Source organism: Chroicocephalus ridibundus, chromosome 3, assembly GCF_963924245.1.
Source record: "Chroicocephalus ridibundus chromosome 3, bChrRid1.1, whole genome shotgun sequence".
In the NCBI taxonomy this organism is placed as follows: Eukaryota; Metazoa; Chordata; class Aves; order Charadriiformes; family Laridae; genus Chroicocephalus; species Chroicocephalus ridibundus.
This window is the reverse complement of record NC_086286.1, coordinates 129,002,264-129,025,822: the sequence shown is the minus strand read 5'-3', so window position 1 is coordinate 129,025,822 and position 23,559 is coordinate 129,002,264. Positions and strand designations below refer to the sequence as shown.

The following is a 23,559-nucleotide window of genomic DNA, read 5'->3' as shown; positions in this document are numbered from 1 at the left end:
GAGGAAAATGTTCCATTTACCATTTTCGACATGGGCGAGTCTGTGCATGAGAGGCAGCCACACAAGGCACTGAGGAGGCGGATCAGCCATCAATGTGTCTAAAAACATGTTTAGCGTGATCTTTTTCTGCAAAGAAAAGAGAAATACAACTTAATTATAAGAAAAATTTCGATTTTCTACACCAAAAACTACTTCAGCCTTAAAATCTCTCTATGACTCAACTGCTGTATACCCGGAATATTTCATATGCTATAAAGAGATACAAATCACAGCTTGGCTCAGGGAGTTTCAATCTGTATTAGGCAAACAGTAACACCACAAAGGAGGTATTCGTATAGACACGATACAATCATCCAAAAAAAAAAAATGATAAACAGATGAACAGAAAACTGCAAGAAATGGAAGACAGGATTGGTTCCTGAGTTAAGATTCTCATTTTGAAGAGGGATACACCAAATGTGAGCGGAGGTTATTTAACAACGGAGGAAACGGTGTTTCAAACATACAGACGGCACTGAAAAAAGCAGACACACATAACAGTAATTACAAATAATATTCATACACGATCCACACAGTGATTTATTCTTTTAAAGGCAAAATAAGAAAAAAAGAGGTAAGGGGAAAACTAGATTTAAGATTTTAAACAACTGTCAATAAAACTGAAATTGAAATGAAATCATTAGGGAAGGAAGTCAGGCGTGTTAAGAGTAATATTTTCTAAGGTTTCAAATTCAAGCGAGAAAGAGAAAACTTCTGCTGCAAACACAAACAGATGGAGATAACTGGTAAGAAAACCAGCTAAGGATATTACGGACACGAAGACAGACTCTGGATGCTCAGGAACTTCTCCTGGGCAGGAGAGCAGCTGCTCAGGTGGCACCTTCTCCTCCTGGTGGCACACGGCAGCATTACTGCAGGGAGCAGCCCCCCGGGAGGGCGCGCAGAGCCAGAGGGAGAGCCAGGCTGCTTCCCTCCGAGCTGCGGAAGGAACCGCAGCTTCCACCGCCAGCTCGCGCGCCAAAAAATAAGGTGGTTTTTGTTTGCTGGTTTTCTTTCGGTTGTGAGTTGTTTGGGTTTTGTTTTGTTTTTTAATTAAAGAGAAAGTTTATATTTAGAGCATCGATATTTTTGTCATTAGCGGTGAATATATACATCTAATACCTCTACAGCTAACTACCCTGGAGAGATAATATGGAATTATAATTATCTATTCCCGTTATCATTAAGGAATTATAACAAGGGGCGATGGTTTAAACTAGAGCAGGGCAGGTTTAGGTCAGACATTAGGATGAAGCTCTTTACGCTGAGGATGGTGAGACACTGGCCCAGGTTGCCCAGAGAGGGGGTGGAGGCCCCATCCCTGGAGACATCCAAGGCCAGGCTGGATGAGGCTCTGAGCAACCTGCTCTAGTTGAAGATGTCCCTGCTGACTGCAGGGGGGCTGGACGAGATGGCCTTTGGAGGTCCCTTCCAACCCAACACATTCTGTGATTCTATGAAAATACAAAGAAATATTTCATGTTACGTCTTCCAACTTTTATAAGGGGTCCTTGTTCTGGTCTCGCTGCTTAGTAAATGAAAAGCTTCTCCTGAATAGTGAGCTGCTGCCACAAGAGGGGCCAAGAACTCCCTTTGCCAGGTATGACACCGGAGGCACTGCCTGGAGAAGCCCGAACGCCTGGCGCTGGCCTGGCCACCCCAGCCTTCCTCCTCCTCACAGCCACCTCCTCCCTGTCACAGCCACCCTGCCTTCTCCTCTCTGTGGGTGAAGAAATCCAAAATCTATTAACAAATGCACATCTCGGTAAGGCCACGAAGACGCTAAACATGCTGAGCCAAGCCTCCTGCTAGAAGGAGAACCACAGTTTGTACCTGGGAATGAACTGACTGTGGTACGCGACGTCCGAGACCAGAAGGGGCTGCTCGGAACCACTGTGCTCATGATGTGAAATGGCAGCATCGCCTTTAATTGATGTGCAGATCGGATGTTTCGAATCTTAACATAATTACCTCGTTGCATACTTGTATAGGTATTGTATGACTTCATAAGAATGCCTCCAAGGTTCCCAATTTTACCTTGGCCTTCATCTCTCAAACTGCTTCCTACACAGGAGTGTGGAGGTTACTCCAAATACTAAATACTGCACACAGCAGACAAGTTTCCTGGGGACAAGACTCGGGACCCATCAGACGTCACACCATTTTTAAACAGTGTAAAAGGGAGGACCCTGGGCACTACCAGCCAGCCTCACCTCCACGCCTCTGAGGATCATGGAGCAGAGCCTCCTAGAAGCTGTGTTAAAGCACATGGAGGACAGGGAGGCGATTTAAGACAGCCAGCATGGCTTCACCAAGGGCAACTCATGCCTGACTAATGTAGTGGCCTTCTGTGATGTGACTGCATCAGTGGACAAGAGCAGAGCTATAGACGTCATGCACCTGGACTTCTGTAAGGCCTTTCATACGATTCACCACAACATTCTGGCCACTAAATTGGGCAGAGATAAGTTTGATGGATGGACTGTTAGATGGATAAGGAATTGGATGGATGGCTGTGTCCAAAGAGTTAGAGTCAGCAGCTCAATGTCCAAGTGGAAGCCAGTAATGAGTGGCGTCCCTCAAAGGTCTGTACTGGGACCAACACTAATATCTTCATCAATGACATGGACAGCGGGATTGAGGGCACCCTCTGCAGGTTTCCAGACAACACCGCGCTGAGTGGGGCAGTGACATGCCTGAGGGATGGGATGCCATCCAGAGGGACCTGGACAGGCTGGAGAAGTGGGTCCCTGTGGACCTCATGAGGTCCAACCAGTCCAAGTGCGGGGTCCTGCCCCTGGGTTGGGACAACCCCTGGTGCCAGCCCAGGCTGGGGATGGAGGGATGGAGAGCAGCCCTGCCGAGGAGAACTTGGGAGTACTGGTGGACAAAAAATTGGACATGAGCCAGCCATGGGCACTTGCAGTCCAGAAAGCCAGCTGCATCCTGGGCTGCATCAAAAGAAGCATCGCCAGCAGGGCGAGGGAGGGGATTCTGCCCCTCTACTCTCCTGAGACTCCACTTGGTGTATGGTGTCCAGCTCCGGGGCCCATAGAATCATAGAATCTTCACGGTTGGAAGGGACTTTTGAGATCATCGAGTCCAACCATACACACACACAAAAAAACCCCTACAATCCTCTGTCACTAGAGCACGCCATGGCACAAGACAGACATGGACCTGTCGGAGCAGGTCCAGAGGAGGCCACAACAACCGTCAGAGGGCTGAAACACCTCTGCTATGGAGAGAGTTGTTCAGCCTGGAAAAGAGAAGGCACACGGGAGGTGTGCACAGTCAGATCAGACGGGGCTTTGAGCAGCCTCGTCTAGTGAAAGACATCCCTGCCTGTGGCAAAGGGCTTGGACTAGATGACCTTCAGAGGTCCCTTCCAACCCAAACCATTCTATGGCTCTATGATTAGACAGTGACATACGATACGGACCGTGGCAGAACGACCTAAGCTTCTTTCTGCTACAGACAAGGATGTTCCTCAAAGAAATGGTTCCCTTTAAGCAGTGAGAACCTTAGGAGTTTTCAAAGCCCGTTACAGAGTGATGCAACTTCCATGTACTTCACAAGAGGGCAGCAGGGACACGGGCTTTGGGGTTTTTTCAGTGTTACAGGTAGGAAATTTTGCAACCAATTGACCAAAAAGAATCAGGCAGCATTATCACTGCTACAGCCTGTCCGTCTGGTTACAGGCATTCTTGGTGATGGCTGAGTTGACAGGAAAGCAAACAGCAGTCTCCTGGAAGTGATGAATGTGTCAGAGAAGGAGCCTAGATAAAGCCCTTTCTTGTAGCTGGTCTAACATCTCCTACTGGGTTCAGAACCCAACCACGGAGCAACCACAAAAACATCACTCAGTCACCATTTGCGATGCAAACCGAAATAATCTGCCAGCAGGTTCCAAACTCCAAGCACCTAAACTGAAAATTAGTAAATGTGAAGGCACAACCAGTCATGAGGGTCAAATGCTCCCCAGGAGAACAAACACTTCTGCCCAGATACTTTCTGTAATCACCTGCTCACTCTCTACCCTATCTTCGTAATTGTTTTTACTAGTTGCTGTTAGCATACCTACTTGTCTTTATAGCCCTGTAGGCTCAGATCTTCTTGCGGGCGGGTGCAGTGGCAGGTTAGAGCAACGCTACTCTTCTAGTTAGAGTATCATAGGCTTGCTTCAACAGCAAAAACTCAGCCGGTTTTATTGTTACACTGCCAATGTGCTTGTTCCAACAAGATGTTACTGCATCTATTTCCCCACAAAATACTGGCACAAACCCACACCCCCGGAGCCAACACAAAGATACGCAATGTTTAACTCTGCAGTGATCAAACCAAGTTATGCTGAGCTCAGCAGCTGGGTATTGGACCCTGCCTTAGAGCCCCAACTGTCCTGCATCCGATGCTTAAACTGCAGCTCTATCAGAGCATGCTCACACCTCCCTTTATACACAAGACCACCCTGCCCTTAATAAATATATCCTTATTACTGGCTTTAACAAGGCTGCACACCCTGACCATCCCCCTGGCACTGTTAAGCCTGTGCGGGCAGTTCAGCTCAGCCTAAGGCAGCCGATGCTTTGCTTTAGCAGAGCTTTCACATGAGCGAGGTATGGACAAATCGATGCCCGCTTCTGCAGTTCACGCTGCCGAGTTTCAACAGAATAACCTGCAGTTTGACCCTACAGAAGCCAAGCGCCCAAGACTCGGAAGTGAACTTCTCAGCTCAGTAAAAACACTGCAATTAAACTGCTCTGTAAATGAGGCACGACGTGGACACACCTCTGCAGCGACAGGACAGGCTGTGCCATAAACACAGGAAGATTCTGATTAAGGCACAGAATGTCACGGTGACGCAGCATCTCCACGACAAACAGATGGGACTGTGGCCAAGTGAACATAAGTCTTAAGAAAAGTATGACATGATATCTTACATCTGTGGAAGCCCCCACTTGACCTAGAATACTAAACTATTACTGGAAGCTCTTTATGCATCTGGAAGCCATCACAAAGAATGCAGCTCTTGCCAAAAGCATCCCAATAAATTCCATTTTGTGTGGGCAACAAGTTGAATTATTCCATCTGCGACCCAAGAAATGAAGCAGAGTTGTGGAGTGTACACAGCCACTGACACTTCTTTGCCTAATTGCCCTTTCGCCACTCCAACAGCAGTAAATTATTAGCCTTTTGCACCTCAAAGAGGAGGCCCCCAGAACCAGGACCTCCACGAACAGCCAGGAACCACAGCTGGCCAGGAAGGCTTTCTCTCTTGGTAGTTTAAGTAACATGAGGGAATGTTCCTGGCACTAAAACTCAATCATGCATGCTTTTATGCTGTTAAACCCGTGTCTGGTTCAACCGCTCAATCTCCCAAATGATTCCAACAGCCAGATCAGGTGTTAACATCAGCTAGGAATCATTTTTAATAACCAGTTTCCATGTAACCACCCTGCTTGAGGGAATAAGAGAGTTCAATAGCATGGCTGTGGTTAGACTATTCCAGTTGGCCTCAGGAGGCCAGAACAGCTCACGGCACAGCTGAGTGAACCAGCACAGATGTAGCTTACGTGTCCATCGTGTAAACCCCAACGTCTGAAACCCCACAGCTTTACCAGTGCCATCTGGAGAGAACTTCAGCAAAACCATAGGCTGTAACAGGAGAACATCATGGAAGTACCTCTCGGAAGCTTATTTTCAAATCCGGAAGGCATAAGAAAATGAAATGAAACAAAATCTCAGACAGGTTATTCATCTACTTCCCAGGTTTCAATGTTTTCAAATAAATGAAAGAAGTGTCTTGGGGTACGGCGTGTATCTGGATTAATTAAAAAAACATTACTGCTTTCTACAAACCTGGCCTTACACTAGGGATTGTGTTTTGCTGAATTAAATCAGAGCAAAGGAATTTCTAAAAGTGAATCAATAGGAATCAATTAACCTTCTTGTTCACGGGAGACAAAGGCAGAGGCCTAAGATGTGCTGCAGGCGAGCCACGTGCAAATCTTAGAGCCATAGAATCGCCCAGGTTGGAAGAGACCTTTCAAGATCATTGAGTCCAACCATTGACCCAACCCTGCCAAGGCCACCACTACCCCATGGCCCTCAGCACCACGTCTGCCCGGCTTTTCAATCCCTCCAGGGATGGCGACTCCACCACTGCCCTGGGCAGCCTCTTCCAATGCTTCACAACCCTTTCCAGGAGGAAATTGTTCCCAATATCCATCCTAAACCTCCCCTGGCGCAACTTGAGGCCGTTTCCTCTTGTGCCATGGCCTGTTCCTTGGGAGAAGAGCCCGACCCCCCCTGGCTACCCCCTCCTTTCAGGGAGCTGTAGAGAGCCAGAAGGTCTCCCCTCAGTCCCCTCTTCTCCAGGCTGAACACCCCCAGCTCCCTCAGCCGCTCCTCACCAGACTTGTGCTCCAGACCCCTCACCAGCTCCATTGCCCTTCTCTGGACACGCTCCAGCCCCTCAAGGTCTTTCTTGGCGTGAGGGGCCCAAACCTGGACACAGCCCTCGAGGTGGGGCCTCCCCAGTGGCCTCCTTGGCCACCTGGGCACACTGCTGGCTCCTATTCATGGGCAGTTACTGCACCCGACTTGGCTACCATGGCGAGATTTGCATCAAGTATCTTAGTCATTTCAGTCAACTGTCCAAGTCGCGCAACCTACACCAGCCTCTCTTTATGGGCCAGAGAGAAACGGTCACTTCCAGAGTCTCGGCTTCTGAACAAAATAAAACCTCCATCCCCACTCCCTCTGCAGACAGCAGAAGAGCACATAGAATCCAACATCCGACTTTTCTAGCTCTGAAGTGATGCTGAGGTTTTACAGTCAACTGTGGTGCCACTTACATGAAATTGGATTTGATGGGATGAGTTTCCCTATGTGTACGAATGGCTTGCACTGACATAACACAGAAAGGGCGACATGTCTGTGGAAACTAGGACGGCCCACAAATGCCTCAGCCGGTATGGAAACAGGAAAAAAATATATTTATTTATTAAACAAAACTCTGTCCTCAGTAACAGATGAGCTGGAGCCCTCATTGTTTCCTAAATCCTAAAAGGCTGTTTCCTACTCCATTGTATTTCAAATATACGAATCGCTAATTAACTGAAATTTAGCAAAAGTGACTATAAATTCTAAATTTAAATACTTCAGAAATATTTCTTCCAGAACATAATCCTGACCAGAGTCTAAACATTTCATTTTAGGCCTAAGATTATCTATGTTCATGTTTACAGTTGAATTAAGGATTATTTATACTATTTACATTATCTCAAGTTAGAAACAAATTCTTGGAACAATTAAATTACAACTAAAATGTATAAAGAAATATAAAGCTCTTAAGATCATTACTACAACATCTACTCCAAACATTACATGTAATGGAAATATTTTGGAAACACCAGCCATACCAATAACCAACAGTGAAACAGATTCAAAACCAAACGCTGGGTACAGAAGGTGTGTTTTGTACAGACCAACCAACTAGCAAGTGATTTGTGGAAACGAATACTCTTAACACACTGAGAAAGCTTAAAAAGAAATCATCAAGGGAAAACAGCAGAAGTGCTGTGTTTCGTGTTTTAGAAAAGAAACAGGTCATCCTTGCCGTTCTTCTCATGGGGAACGGCATCCCTTCAAGGAGGTGGAACAAACTAAAATCGTACAAAATCCTTTAATTGCTCAAGACCTAGATGCATTATTTTAAATTATTCAGGCTTTCTTAAAAGTGCTTAAGTTAGACAGTGTATACTATCAACCCCCCGCCCTCCCGAGCCCATACAGGCTACAGCCAAGGCAGCCGGAGGACTTCAGACGCCAGCGCTGTATTAACAAGCAACACTAACGTCCTGGTTTGTTTTCTCTTACTTGTTGCGGGAAACAGGTCCGTACAGAATGCTCCGTGTATCCGAAGGAAGGCCCCTCAAACACAGCTGTCGGAAGCTTTAGAACTTCTTTCAAAAACTGATCAAACTTTGTAAATATCATTAGTCCATTTGAATCTGATATTTGAGAGAAAATATCTGTAAGAAAAATATAATAAAACCCTACAGTAAATACGTGCTTAGTACAGAAGAGAAAAAAAAAATATTTCAACCCATTTAAACCCCAAGAAATTTGTTTTATTCTGAACATAATTTCTTATTGCTTGCTATCAAGATAAAATTTATAAATGAATGTATTCGAACATGCTATGATATAAATCTTCCTGTTGCCTCCATCCCATCTCACCCCGTCTTGAGCAAAGATTCTGCCAGTGCACAAACTGTAACAGCGAGAAAGCAGAGGCTGGGGGGCATTACAGAAGTTAGGGAACATTACATGTCACCACGTCACACACGTTCACCCCTTCAAAACAAAACCAGGTAAAATCCTTTGAGAAGGCTCCTAGAATTTAAAAAAGTTGTAAGAATCACAAAGTCAAAACTGGCAAAACTCTGGGCAAATGTGGTGCAGGTCGAGGAAGCGTTTAATTTAATAACAGGGTGTTAGAAGAAAGCATGGGGAGAAAGGGGTGAGAAAGGGGGGTGCAGTGACCTCCACCCCAAGGGCCAAACGCGGGAGCCACGCAGCTGAGTGGACGGGGAAGGAGAAATCTGATCTAACGGTCTAGCGGGAATGCCATGCACACACTGACCAGCTAGAACAGGAACTTCTGTCCTTACGTGAGAAAAGTGTTCGTGATGAGACCAGGTATGCTTTTTAGTTCGCTGTGCGGGGCTAAACATATTTCTGAAAGCAAAAAGAGGATGGAGCAGGATGATCAGCAGTCCCGCGCGCATATGGAAGAGGAAAGGCAGGGAGGGTGCCAGAAGGTGGCAGGGGGAGGGCAGCTGTGCAGGTATTTTCAGTCCCAGATGGGGACTCAGCCAGCGGTGGGCATGTGGATGGAAGGGCGTCTCCTGAGCCTCCTGCTCCGGGGTCCCTCTGTCCCCTTGGAGCTCAGCTCCAGCCCCTCTGCTCCAGCCATTCCACGCCACCAACTCAGAGCGCCCGGCTCTCGCGTCTCCGGAAAGGGAAAGATACAGGGGAAGATGTGCAGACGGCACGATGTGCAAATGACGTACGTAGAGTATCAGGAGAGCTGCACACACACAGAGCTGAACTGTCCCGGGATCAAAAGTCTCTTTGGAAAAGATGCATCTCTCAAACAGCAAACCAGGTCTCTGATACACTTGCAGAGTCAGAGTCCTCCATAAAGGAAGATGTCTCTAATAAGAACACTAATATTAGTAAGACCTAAAATTTTCCAAGATGTGACAGGTACCAGAACTCTTCACTAAACAGCCACTGAATCAGCTATGAGGTTATTTAAGACACCATCAGTAATTAAACATCAAAAGGGATACGTTGACAGAAAATAAGCTTAATTTAAGTTATCAAAACTAGGTCCGTAAAAAAAAGATTATTTCAGAAAAGCCTATTTCTAGTAAACCAGAGAAATTATTCCATTCTCCTGCATGAATGGGCTCATGAAGAAGCCACGTTAAGGGTGATAATGGTATCTGGAATTTGTATCACTGGCTAGAGACAAGCTTGAGCTGCCGGTGGGAAGCCCTCGTTGAATCATCTCATAAGGCATATTAGAAATAATGGGGGAAAGGAGAGAGAGAGAGAGAAGGAGATAAACGGGGGTCAGAGGGGACCACTGTATTTTAGAAAATTAATCCAAGCGGAAAAATTAAATCTAACCTGAAAGTTGAATGTGTAAGAAAAGTCAGGATCAAAACCATAAAATCACAGAAAGGTTGGGGACACAGAAAGGGACCCTAAAGGCCGCCCAGTGCCACCCCCTGCCCTGGGCAGGGACACCTCCCACCAGCCCAGGTTGCTCCAAGCCCCGGCCAACCTGGCCTTGAACCCCTCCAGGGCTGGGGACACATCCCTGCACGCAAATGAAAAGTGTGGAAACAACCACAACCAATCAGAGCACCGAACTTCCAGGATCCTAATCCATTCTAGGTCAGAATCACTCCAGAACTACGGAAGGTCTGGTAATAAATCTGTCAAGGTGGGACTGGTAGAACACGACTGGAACATGACAGTACTTGTATTTAAAAAAGGCCAGAAATCTTCTGGGTAAATACAGTCTATTAATCTGAACTCAACACCACGCAAGATTGAAACGGTTTTAAGGAGAAAGTTAATTAAAGCTATGGAAATAAATTGAAAGTGAGATAAAATAGAACAGGCTCTATCAAGGATAAATTAAAAAAAAAAAAAAAAAACCCACACAAACCCCAAACCCCACTAACCTATATCTCACAGTCATTAAAAATGGGTTTTATGGTCAAAGTAAAGTTGAACTCATTTACGCAGGAAACTTCCACATGGGAAATTAGCAGTGAAATTGGAAAAGATAAAGATTAGTAGGATATAATTATAGAGTCATCTGCCCTTGTAAAGGGCAGTAAATTACCCTCAAAGAGAAAACCTCGAGCTACACAGGGGCCAACAGTGTAATTTCTCCAGAGCTCACCTCAGGGTCACAACAGGCATGGGCTAATAAAGTTTCCTGATTACAAGGTATTTATATTTTAATTCACATATAAAATTTCAGTTTAATGCTACTGTGCTATAAATGTATTTTTTTAAACCAGACAGAATCACAAATTTAGAACTACAGAAAACACTGCTCAGTTCCAAAGATACCAACGTAAAATGGCACTTGCCTAACTTACAATTTCCTTTTTTTGAATCCTTGTAGTAGAATTCAGAACAGAGCCCATAATACCATGTTAAACCTGCTCAACAGTTCCCTCAAGAGCCTTTTTTCAGCTGCTTATAACTGCCAAAATTGACTCTTCTGGGCTTTCCAGTCGGGGCCTTTGCCTGATGCTCTGTACAGTCTCAGCTGAATGCTCGACCATTTCTCTGACTAAGCTGAAAACAAAGCAACACAAACCTGGCACCCTCATTTTCTAGGGTCTTGACCTCAGGCGTATCCTGCATCTCACAATTCCTATGAAGGTGTCAATTTTTATCATACAAATTCATAAAATATTTGTTAAATACTGGGTTTAGTATCAGTAAAAGCCAAGAAAATAAATTTAACAGATGAATTAGTTTGACGGTGCTTTTTGGGGTGGTGTGTAGAGTTTTTTTTGGCATTAACCCAAAGCATGTATTAAGGTCAAAAGGACAATCCAAGGAAACATGGGCCAGTCAGCCCCACTTTGGCTCCTGGGAAAATCATGGAGCAAATCTTCTTGGCATGCATTCCTGGGCGCACGAAAGCAAAGGTGACCGGGATTCGTCAGTACAGATCTACCGAGCTTAATCCCATCTGACCAGCTCGACTGTCTTCTGCGATAAGATGACTGGATTTGTAGGTATCATTCACTTTGGCTCAAGCAAGGCTTATTATTTCCCCCCTTCCCCAATATTCCAGTACCCAACCTGGGATGTCACATGGGTGAACAACCAGAGGGGCAAGCAGCTGGTTGGATGATGGGGCTTGGAGGGTAGTGGATAATGGGTCAAATTCAAGGTGGAGGCCACTGCTGGCATCTGTCCTGGGACACGTCCTGTTCAACGTGTCTCTCAATGATGGGGGAGAAGTGCCAGCGTGCACTCCTGTCATGTTTGCAGCTGATGCCAAATTGGGGGACCAGGTGATACCCTTGAGGGCAAGGGCTGCCATCCAGCAGGACCTAGACCAGCTGAGGAACGGGTTGGCAGGAACTGCATGAAATTGGAAAAGGACAAAGTCCTGCCCTTGGGAAGGAAGAGATTCTGGCTGCCACACAGTCTGGGGACTGCCTGGCTGGGGAGCAGCTCTGCTGGAAAGGCTCCCATGGGTTTTGAGGTAACAAGCCGAACATGAGCCGCCAGCATGCTCTGGCAGCAAAGGTGGCCAACAGCAACCTGGGCTGGATGAAGAAGAGCTCAGCCAGTAGAGGGAAGTGATCATGCTCCTCCACTCAGCGCTTGTTAGACCTCCTCTAGGTACCGCGTCCAGTTTTGGGATGCCCCGGAATCAGAGAATTGTTGAGAATCACAGAATATGAAAGAGAAACTGCAGAGAGCTCTGCAGAGGGCTCCAAGGATGGTCAGCATGCTGGAGCAGGTATGCTGTGAGGACAGGCTGAGACACAGCAATTGTTCAGCCTGGAGAAGATAAGACACTGAGAAGACCTGATAACGCCACCCAAGCACCTACAAGGAGGTTACGAAGATGCTTTTCGAGGAAAATTTAGCGATTAGAGTTTGAGCGCTAGGTATCAGAGAGGTCCTAAGTCTGGGACAGATACTAGAGAGACCAAAGGATCAAAGAGGCTCCAAGAACCAGCTACCAGATAGATGAGCATCTAAGGCCAGTCACTGGAGGGACCCATATGGCACAGGTATGTGCACACACGTATACATTTATGGCGCTAACAGGCTTTCATCCTGACCAGGCAAGGGGGACAGAACCAGGCGGCTGGTGCTGTTGACGTTTGCGTGGCTGTTGCCGGTCTGTGTTATCCGCGTGGCTCTGTCCCTGCTGGGAACGCACGCGCACCCTCAGCACTGGTGGCTGGGGACGTGACGCTGCAGCACCTTACCTCTATCGGGTCAGACGCTGTGGCAACTCCTAACGTTTCTCATAAACCAAGGGGATGTAAGAAAGCCTGTATAAAATCGTGCACTGAGCAAGGTCAGTTTGAATAGATGTGATAGCACAACAGACCCCGTATTATTATTACCGCTTTCATCCAAAATAAGTAACTCCCCTTTGACCTCCACTCCTCCAAAAACCAAAATACTCTCTTCCCCCAAGTCAAAACCCTACAATCTGGCCAATTCCTCTACAGCAGATTAACTTTCAGGGCCTTTATTATCCGAAACCCAGTATTTAGTGTACACTATTGTATGAATTTTAGGGTGAACTTCAGTAAGCGCTAGAGGCTTATCAGAGCCAGATGGTGAGAGGCAGAAGAGGAGCTGGTGAGGCGAGGGAGCCCAGGAGCACCACGCAGGGAGAGCCGGGCGTTAGGGAAGTCGGACAGCCCTTAAAATGAGCAGGATGGAGTCTTGATTTACTCAAAGCTCTGTTTGCAATTTATTTGCAGAAATGACATAAAGGAAGCACTAATTACTTCACAACTAATCTACTTGAATGCCAAAATGAAGTCAGCCGAATCCACAAAATGCGACATTTTTATATGGCTTTTCTTTGGCTTAAAAGCTACGACAAAAGTCATAAAGCCCGTGGCAGTAGGCTGGGTTTACAACTCCCGCCTTGCACAACACACAAAGGAACTCCTTCGCCAGGAGCATCACGTCTCTTTTCCAGAGACAGCGAAGTGGTACCATTGAACAACTCCCATTTCGGATGCGCTGCCAGACACTGCACAGACTGAAAAACACCCCATTTGCTCACATTTTCAGAATTTAAAAAAAAAATAAGCCTGTACATATGCAGGTACAGAGATCAAGTTACTATCATTCATATACATTATGAGATGAGGAGAGAAAAAAGTATTTATAATGTCCCGGATTTGCAGAAAGGCCAGTGTTCCAGCTGGGCCGGGGCTGCCAGCCTGCTTGGGAAAGGGAGCGGAGGTGGCGCGGGGCCGGGAGGGGAATCGGGGCAAGCAGTAAACTGGAAACAGAAGCAGCTGAGCGATGAAATGGGTCAGCAGCCAGAGAGACAGGTGGGAAAGTCAGGAAAGGGAAAAATACCAGACAGCACATTCATAACCATCAGGAGCAGCAATAAAGAAGAGAAGAGCTGAGGCAGATCAGATCAAAAGCCTGTTTATCCCCACAGCAGACGGCTCAGGCAAGCACGTTCCCCAGAATATCCCTCCACTCGCTGACAGCACCTTTGCATCCCGCAACCTTTGATGAAATTGCCTTCAGTGAAATTGGTTGAAGGACTAATCGAGTGGTGTAAACGTTTGATACCGACAACACCCTTCGGTAAAGCTTAAAGAAGTGTTGGGTTTTGTTGTTTCAGCCTGTCACTGCTGATTTCAGCCACTGCCCTTGAGTTCTTGTGCTGGAAGGGGAGAGGAGCAGCTTCTTTCTGCTCACTAACACGTTGCTTGTGATTTTATAGAACGTTATCCTTTCACCACCGTGGTTTTTCCAGGTTGAAGAATCCTGCTCTACCTAGTTGTTCTTTGTACAGAAAGCTTTCTCTGCCTTCGATGATCTTTGTTGTTCTTCTCAGAAAAGAAGTGGGCAGGGCAGAGAGCCAGACGTGGGTACCAGCGCAGTGCTCATCCAAAGCGTACCACCACCATGGGTTTATAGAGAGCCGTTTCCTCTCCACTTTGCTCCTCCCGTCCTTCCCCTCCGTAACATTTCATGGTTTTAGCCATTACTAAACAGAGTGTCAACGTCTTCTTAGAACTAGAGCTCCAAGATCTGTCATTTGAGCAAGGCCTTCCTTAGCTCCCCTTTCTGCGCATCCTGCCAGGATGGCACTCCGCTCCTCCAGCACGCACCACTCCGCATACATTCACAGCGAATTTCACCTTCCATTTCACTTCCCGGTTACTCAGTGCTGTCAGATGACACTACAGCTCTTCGGTCTGTTTTAGCTGTTACTACACTGATTGACTCTGTGTCAAACTGTCACCTTTCACTGTCATAAACGATCTGGAAAACTACAGTGTTAAAACCAGTCCAGGTCCAGCACTATCCACCGATCTCAATATACAAAAGGGATCTTTATTGCTCTTTTTTGATTCCTTTTGGCCAATCTTCTACCTACTTTTCATCCCTTTCAGCAAACCTTTAAATGTCTCTAAGTGTTTAATAAGGGATGTTCTTCAATGCCTTTCAGAAATCCAAGAAGTCTGTGTCAGCCAGAACTCCTTTGTCCATCTGTTTGGGGTTTTTTGCCTCCTTTAATGAACTCCTGTGGTTTTATAAGGCATCCCCTTCACAAAAGCCATTTTCCACAATAATAAAATCTCATTTATCCCTGTGCCAACGAATGCTGTTCTTTGTTACTAACAGCTTGCCCAGAACGTGTCAGGTACGCAGGCCTGCAGCTCCCCACACCTCCCCACACTTCGTGTGGCGTTTTCTTCTTCCCATTCCCCTGCCCCTTAGAAAGTTTTCGGGAAGACAGGTAGCCAACAGTTAATTGTCCAGTTATTTTATTACTTTTCTTGAGTTCTGGTGATACTCAGAAACTTACTCAGCTAACAATACGACACACTCCCCCTTCTCCCCTGCCCTCACAAGGGCTACAAGATCCTACCCCGAGTCTCCCGTTTTCCCCCACCTTCCACAGAACGCTGTCCTACCGCCTTGTCTGAAAAGTCAACAGCCTAATTCTGTCCTGGTTTAGAGAACACTTCTCCCTCCTGCACAGAGCTCCTATACTCCTAAAATCTCAGTTCCAAATTAGCCAAAAATCCCCTTTTCCCCGACAATTTTGTTAATCACACACCGAGACTGTGCCTCTGTGTCTAACCTTGCGCATGGCGCCGTGAGCGTTTCAGTGAATAATAGCGAGGTGATTCCAGTCTTTACCTTTCTCTCCAACTCAGCAGAGACAACAACGGGTGTGTGGGGGGACAGAGGAGCATCCAGAAGGGACAGAGGAGTGTCCCCAGCAGATGGTGCACGTGAAGGAAGTCCCATGACCATACAAAGCAGCGGAAATCAGCATTACTGTTACTGTTACGGATAAAACCATTTTTCTTTCTCAGTTGACCCATAAGATATGGGCTATGGGATATCTGTACCAGACAGAACAGCAAAACCCCTCACCAAAACCAGGTTTCAGATAGGTGTGGTCAACAGCTAGTGCTCCATCATAAGAAGTAGCCCAGAAAGATGAAGTGGTGGGAAGTCAGCGTGAGCGACATACTGAAAAGGCGAGGAGAGGAACTGAGCTTTAACACTGAATTAAAAAAAAAAGATGTCAAATGCAAAGTCACATGCCCTTTGCAAATGATGCTCCACCTCCAAAAGAAGTGCCCCAAGAAAAAGGGAGAGCAGACACTGGAGGAGAGACCCCAGAAGTACAAAGCAAACCGAAGGTCAGCTGGTGAGACAGAGGAAAGAACGAGTAGAAGGCATGACAACCAGAACGTAACACGGCCGTAAGCAGCAGCACCATTCCGTGAAAGCAGTCAAAAGCCTTCTCTCCAACATACATGAACATCAGTTACGAGTTTTTATAAAGAAGAAAGTTACAGTGGCAAAGGAAACAGAAGCCAATAAAATAAGAAAAAAGAAAAAGGAAGCTTCAAATGCTATGAAGAAAAGCAGACATTATGAAGAGACAGAGAGGGAGAGTGAACAGTACATTAAACGCACAAATTGTAATTGTTAAGACCAGACACACCTGTTAAACAGGACTCTTAAATAAGGTGTCCTAAGGTGAAAGCATCTTAACTAGCCACCTTCTGAACCATTAACTTGAGGCTTAATATAACTTCCAGAGGATATCTAGCTCCTTGTCTGAAAACATCAAAAGTTTACTGATTCCTATAACATTTGATTCCGGTGGTTAATTGCCTTTTCCACTAAAAGGTCACATTGCCATTTTCTTGATGTGTTTCAGTATTGCCTTGCTAATTCAAGAATAACGCTCCTTTTCGGTCGCAGGCCTCTGTCTACTGTAACCTCCTCAAATCTCAGAGCCTAATTAAATCCAAAGGAGATATAGTCTCTTTTCCCCCCAGTATTTGATCTTGCATATTTTATAGAGGTAATGCCTTTGTTAAAAACGCTTAAGCAGCCTTAAATATCCTCTGTCATATGTGCCTGTCCCCTTTATTCAACACTCGTCTTTAGTCACCTGCAGCTTTGTGGGGTTTGCTTGTTTGTTTGGCTGGTTTTTTTAATTGGAGAGTTTTATAGTTACTACCAGATTAAAAAACGGCATTTCCTGGTACTAAACACATGCAGCCTTAGCATTAATACGTGCATGCAACGCTTTCTCACTGTCTATTCTTTAAGACCTTGTCATGTAGTTTAATTCAGCATTATTATAGCATTATACTGGTATTTCACATTATTACATTTGCTTTAAAACTAGCAAAGAAGCTTAATGATGTAGAAGAGTCTAAAGAATTATTTACAGGGAATGACAACCACGGAGATCAGGAGGAATGGATTATTACCAGATAACTTTTATAAAGGAAATTTAGTGTGAGGTGAAAATGAGAAGACCTGAACAGTCCAATCGGGCACGGACAGTAAGATGGACTTCACAGCTCTGCAGGGTGGAAATGAAAAGAAAAACACACCCGTAACAACCGTACATCCTACAGAACACGAATTGCTCCTAAAGGACAAAAACAATGTGTTTTTGTGGGTATCACTGATGCTGTACTGATACAGCAGAAGGCTCATGGAAACAAGAAGAAAAAGGAAGTAAAACTGATGAAAAGAGAATAAAAAGAGAGTTAAAGAATTAGAACTGAGAAGCTGGAATTACAGAAGGAGCAGAGGCAGAGCGTGCCTCAGCTGAAGCAGGCGGGATACAGGAGCCCCCCAGCATCCTCAGAACGGGGGAAATGGCAGACCTGAAGTTTTACAGTTACAGAAGTGCCCGAGCATTTCAAAATAAACAAAGGTACTTGTAAAGCCTCCCGGTAACAAACTCAGTATGTTTTACGGCCAGCAGATGGCACGCGTAACAAAAACATGAACACAGCAAGCTTCATTTCAGTAGAAAGATCCTTGAATAAGCAAAAAAGTTAGCTTTCAGGATTTAGTACAGTAAAACATACGTGGCCAGGCATGGAAACAAATATTTCATGCAGTGGCTTGATTTGCTTGAAAATACTTACATCTTAGTTTGTCCAGTATTTTACCGCCACACATTGTTGCTAACATAGCTTTCACTGAAAATACCGTCAGCTTCCCATGGCCCTCGCTGTGAAGAAAACGACACGGTGAGTAATTACTACATAGAACGGAAAGTAACAACGATACCTGAGGCCTAGGAAGGAAACGCATAAATGCCCTCCCTTAACTGCTAAGATCTGCCAAAAGTACTTAATATAACATTAAAACAGTGACAACACTAGCATTTCTAATATATTGGAAGAGTTGACAAGTCAAATTGATCACAAATCAAATTTTCTTGCAGAATTATGAAAAATGCATGGATAGAGAGACTGACATTTGTCTTGCTCATCCTGTAACTGTCCCATAAAAAGTAATGTGTTAATTTTTTCCATTAAAATACTTTTGTTCACTGTAAAACATCTCAGTTTTTCCTCTGCTACCCTTTGCTAGTTGTTTTAAATTTTTACTCCTTGATTTAAACTCCGATGTTCAAATACACATTTCATTCTAAAACCAGTACAGTACTCGACAGCTAACGGAGAAATTGTATGATACCCTGAATATACCACATAGCACAAGAATAATGTCAAGAGTGTTTTATTCTAATTTAAATTAATAAAGCTGCTGTGCTATCAGAACAGATGGCACATTTGGGGAACCATTTTCTAGAATCAGCAAGAGAAAATGAATTTGTCTCCACGGAAAGTATGAAAAATCCCATTCAGCACCGTATGATACGTACAAACAGCTACGTGCATTGCTCCTGTTACCAGAAAGAAAGGTAAGGAAGGAAAGCTATGAGGGAATGAAAGAAGCTATGAGGGAATGAAGCCACCAGAAACACCGAAGGCGGCTGGCTGGGTTGAAGCACAGCGCAGTTGGTAGCAGTAACAGTTCCTCCCAGCCCAGACGGCACGCGTCCCGTCTCCTCAATTCCTCCGTCTTTCATAGTTAACAAAGACGGAGCCAGAGAACCTCCAATATATCATATTAAGCCAACCGCCGCGTGGCGATCTCAGTGTAAATCCGCTGTTACCATGAAGTTGGTTGAACATTGGTTTAGTGGTGTGTAGGGCAAAAGAAACGTGTGTAAACGTGGGTAAAAGGTGTTGGAATTCTGAGCAACTTATTGCCCGACAGAAGTGTCCTGAGTCACTACCCTTAACTATAAACAGCAACAGTGGGACAGACTGATAAACCACCAAGAAGTTAAAGTCACATCTAGAAGGAGAAGAAGAATTAAAATAAGTTCAGGTGACATGTATTGGACAGATAATTTGTACTATCACAGAAATACAGTGATGGGAGAAATACACGATGAGTGTTGGAAGAGATCTAGGGAACTCTAGAGTGCTGCTCAGCGGGAGCGAGATGCACATTTAACATCTGTACTTGCATGACTAGCACTTGGAAAGTGTTAAGAGTAGAATTATTTGAAGTAAACATTGGCTCACAGTATTGAAGTAGTGACAAGGTCTAATGTCAGTGACAGACGAACAGCCAGATGGAGACATCAGGAAGCAACCAAATAACTTTTCTTCCCCTTTCACCCTGGGAGTTCACAGGCAAATATTATCTTCAGGTAACATTTCACACTCCACGGTGAGGCAAAGGCTCTCAGCCTTTCTCAGGCTGAGACGTACCCGAAATATAATATGCTATTTCTCTAACACAGACTCGGAGCATCTTTCAAATATTCCCTCTACAGAAGAGAGACAATCCCTCCTGGAGCTACAGCTGCAGGGAGATCCGTGAAGAGGAACGGTGACTCAAAGGCCATCACTTTGTTGATATCCAGTAGCCTTTTAACCACTGTTTGAAGAAACCAAACAAAGGGAGAAAACTAAACGCATTAGATACTTACTTCAAGCTATATAAAGGCTATCAAGTTAACAAGGTAAAGATCTCAGCTATCCTATTTTGTTTCTGTCTTTTCTCTTAAACAGGTTTCTCAAAGAAATAAGTTGACGCTCCCTCTATGTGTAAAAAAAAAAAAAAAAAAAGGACACAAAAAAGACTTGGCTGCATCTGAAACTGATTGTCTGGAAAGTTCATCCTCTTCCAGCCTCGACCTCCACCTCATCTGAGCAACTCTTACTGGCTAACTCCAGTCTCCTGACAGTAGAGTCTCAGCCCCACTCCCCTTTTCTTTTCAATAGACATTCATTTTCTCCCAAAAGGGAGTTCAGCTTTGAATTAATGTCCAGAAAAAACAATTGGCTAGAGCCATCACTATCTCCTCACGGGACACAACCTTGTCCTTCCAAAGGTATCTTATGGTGCCTTCAGACATGAGGCCTGCTTCTGCTGACATTCTGTCTATTAATCAAGAAAAAACACCAGAACTCCTCCCTCTGCCATCTGGTAGAGCTGTAGTGAGTAAGCGACTTGCCAAAACCGATTTTTGTACCAATGCTATTCAATCTGCTGAATTCCCTGTGGAAAGGAAGAAAGGCAAAAGTTTCAGTGTGATTTTGAAACTCCTATGGAGTTCTCAGGGTTGGAAACAGAGCAGGGGGACTTGTTTAGAAGAGACCAGGCTGCGTACACCAGCCTTCTTCCAGCTGCCTGAAGAAAGCCTCATCCTCCTCGCCAGGCGGTCTGCGGCAGGCGCCCGCAGCGACGATGTCCACGTCGGTCTGCTCACTAATCCTGACTGAACTCCAGCTGGCTCCTCCCCATCCCCAGGCAGAGCTCCAGGGACTCCAGCCCCGCTCCCGCAGAAAAGGGCATCTCCCCCTCCCCATCGGTCCCTGCTGCAGCACTCCGGTTGGGTCACCTCTCCCACCACGTCCTCCACTTCCCCCCGTTTGCTCCCCACGCTGCAGCAATGGTGCACAGCCGCTTCAGAGAGGCGCCCGGTCACGCTGCTTTCCCAGAAGAGGCACAAGAGCTTTCTGCACAGGGCTGATCCACAGGGATTTCCTTATGTGTACACGTATGCCCCTGCCAGCTCTGCCGGGCTGATGACGAGGTTCCTCCTCATCACATCACCCCCCTTGGCTCGCCAGCTCACTTCCTCGTTTGCTGGTCATCCTCTCCCTCCCCTTACTGCGCGCTGCTTTATGGCCAGCATGCAGACGGGTTTGATACCGACAATCAAAAAGAATTTGGAGCAACTAAACCCACTGTCAAATCAAACGCGATTTCTAGAAACAATGAAATAAAAAACTGTCTCTGAAAGACTCAAACAGGGTGAGAGAACGAGCCGTTACTCTGGGGTGCCAGTAACGGGTCAGGGGCTTTGGAAAGCCCGGAGAGGCGATCGGGAAAACCAGAGCAGGGCCAAACCGTCACACACCCATGCAAAGCTCTGTGGGAGAGAGCAGCAGAGAACATCACACCACTGCATTCCCCCTCACCACAGTGCAGAAACGATGGCTCACGCTGCATCAGCGGTGCCCCGTGGACCCACTGAAGAGCATTTCTCTTACTCACCTAACAGAAGCTCTAACTTAAATGCTTCCACAGGGAAGATGCCAGTCAAATCTTTGATTCCTGCACCTGTTTGGTGGAATGTTAATGACTTCGCGGTGTTACCACCAGCCCCACGTCGTAAGAAGCTACTGCACTACGTGCATTCAAGCACACAGCCACCCCAGGGATGCCACTCCAGCGCTAGAGGTGTACTGTTGTTTTTTTTAAATAAATGTCTGCCATGTTGATGAACTCCTGGAGAGGGAGCCTCGGCCCTGCCTCTCCTCTTGTTCTTGGTTCTCCCACTGCACAAGGAGGCATCCCAGCTTCCCTCATCCCGGGCACCAGCCAGAGGAAGCGAAAGAGAAGCTGAAGTTCCGTGCTGGGATCGAGCGCGCCGCTTGGCTTCCAGCGGAGGCAGAACTTGTGGGCTTGGGGCAGTGGGAGAGAAAAACACCTAACTAAATCCTCAATCTTTTGAGCCAGCTCCCCACAACATGACCGTTTCTATTTTTAAATTCTATATTTTCTACTGTTATCTGTCTCAGAATAACTAAAACCATCAGCTAACCCTTACAACCTGTCTCACAACTGATACCAAATCAGAACAGAAAAATACACACTTGATTCTGCTGCCACGGCAGTCTTCCTGCTCTGAGCTTTGTGCTGTTTTTATCTGTTCTTAGTGAGACAGGGATTGTTCTGAAGTCTTGGACTTTTTGGGGGGGTAACCTAGCTTCTGTTTGGTGCCAATAAGAAGTTGTCATGTTAGGAGAGGATCAAAGTCTGGATATTATAAACAGAACAACTGTTTGACATATTGAGTGCTGCAGATTGTCTTGGGTAAAACTCCTCAGTCCCTGTGACAGCGTCCTGGCCACGAGCAGTTCTCTGCTGCTAGGAGAGAGGCAAAGGCAGAAGAAAGACAAGACTGAAGAAACAGTTGACTGTGCAAAATGAGAAGACAAAAAGAAGTGCCAAACAAGAGTGAAAGATTTGCGGTTGCTACTCAGAGAGCCCACAGCAACGCATCTACTCAAGAAGATTAACGGACCGAACCCCAAAGAAAGAGGCTGCGAAAGAAACTCATCAAACTGGGCAGCAGGAAATGCCTAGATAGTGCCCTGAGCAAGAAATCGAGCTTCTTCCAGCCGGGACAGGAGAATTAGCCTTTATTCTCACAGCATATTAGAATGGGACGCAAGCTGACTGTCAAAACAAGGTAGCATTATGAAATGATCCCGTTGATAGAGATTCAATAAAACACTTCTGCTTTTTAAAAAAGCGCTATACTACCATGAACGTAATGTTATGGTCTATCACAGGCTGCAGAACACGGTTTCACTTCCGTTCAGACACACGGCTTACAGCAGTCTGCAAGTTCCAGAAGGCACTAATGCCTCTTCCTTAAGAGAGCAATTTTTAAGACAAAGCTTTGCTGCTGTGGCAATGTACAGCTCTGCAGGCATTACTGCGATATTAAATACACCTGTGTGTGTGTGTGCGCGCGCAACACAATTTCACGAGCTTGAGAAATAGCATGCGGACAGTTTGGCAGAGACTCATGCAGTTGTTGGCTGCTTTCATCTAACTAAAAGAGAAAATTAGTTTAAGAATACAACTAGAGGAGTTACTAGCCTGTCATATGCTGCTATCATGAAGTTGAGGAGGAGGCTGATGGATTGCTCTACACTGATTTGGTGAGTAGAAGGAAGGCGTTTGTTTAGCTGGTAGTAGATGGATGAAATGATTGTTTCTAGTCGAGACACGTTGATCTCTGTGTTATGATCCAAAGTGTTAAGGCCATTATCTCGGAAGGCTTCAATCATATTCCAGATATCAACAAGATGAACTAAAAATAAAGGAAAAAAAATTAACTTCTATTCTGTAAAGCATGCAAGCTTACTTTTATGGTACTGTTTCTGAATACTGTATTAGCTTTTATTTTGGAATGAACAGTTACTTATTTGTATTCAAAACGAGAGACAGACTCTTGACATTCATACTCGTAACTCTTGTCAGCTCGTTTAAGGTAACGGAGCAGTGCCCAGACATCTTGCGTGTCTTTTACTCCACCCTTCAACACCTGGGTGCTCTGACAGAAAAACTTCATAAAGGAGAGAAGCGAACTTCCATCATCATGCAGTGCGATTCAGCAGAGTTAGATACTTTCATTTGAGGAAGACATCAGCCATATTCTAAATCCACTACAAATTGGTTACAATAATTTTGAACATCCTTATGCCGACTAGTAGTTGAGTATTGAGGGAGGAACTTGATGTTCCAGTTAAACTGACTGTTTCCAGTTGATCCGGTTGCCAAGTCCAGAGCATAATGCTT

The 23,559-nt window shown here is 45.5% G+C and overlaps 1 protein-coding gene across 12 annotated transcripts in view; it reads right to left on the bottom strand.

Annotated features, from left to right (window-relative positions):
• The window catches only part of DTNB (dystrobrevin beta), a 230,396-nt gene that overhangs the window by 183,946 nt on the left and 22,891 nt on the right, over window positions 1-23,559 (bottom strand). For 8 of the 12 annotated variants that reach the window (XM_063330834.1, XM_063330833.1, XM_063330835.1 and 5 more), the window contains 4 exons: window positions 22,858-23,071; window positions 17,802-17,887; window positions 7,921-8,075; window positions 21-126 (listed from right to left, as the gene is read on the bottom strand). In XM_063330834.1, the coding sequence (XP_063186904.1) occupies window positions 21-126; window positions 7,921-8,075; window positions 17,802-17,887; window positions 22,858-23,071 (561 nt within the window). The remainder of the gene's footprint in view (window positions 1-20; window positions 127-7,920; window positions 8,076-17,801; window positions 17,888-22,857; window positions 23,072-23,559) is intronic. The other 4 variants (XM_063330842.1, XM_063330841.1, XM_063330840.1 and 1 more) reach the window with 2 other exon arrangements.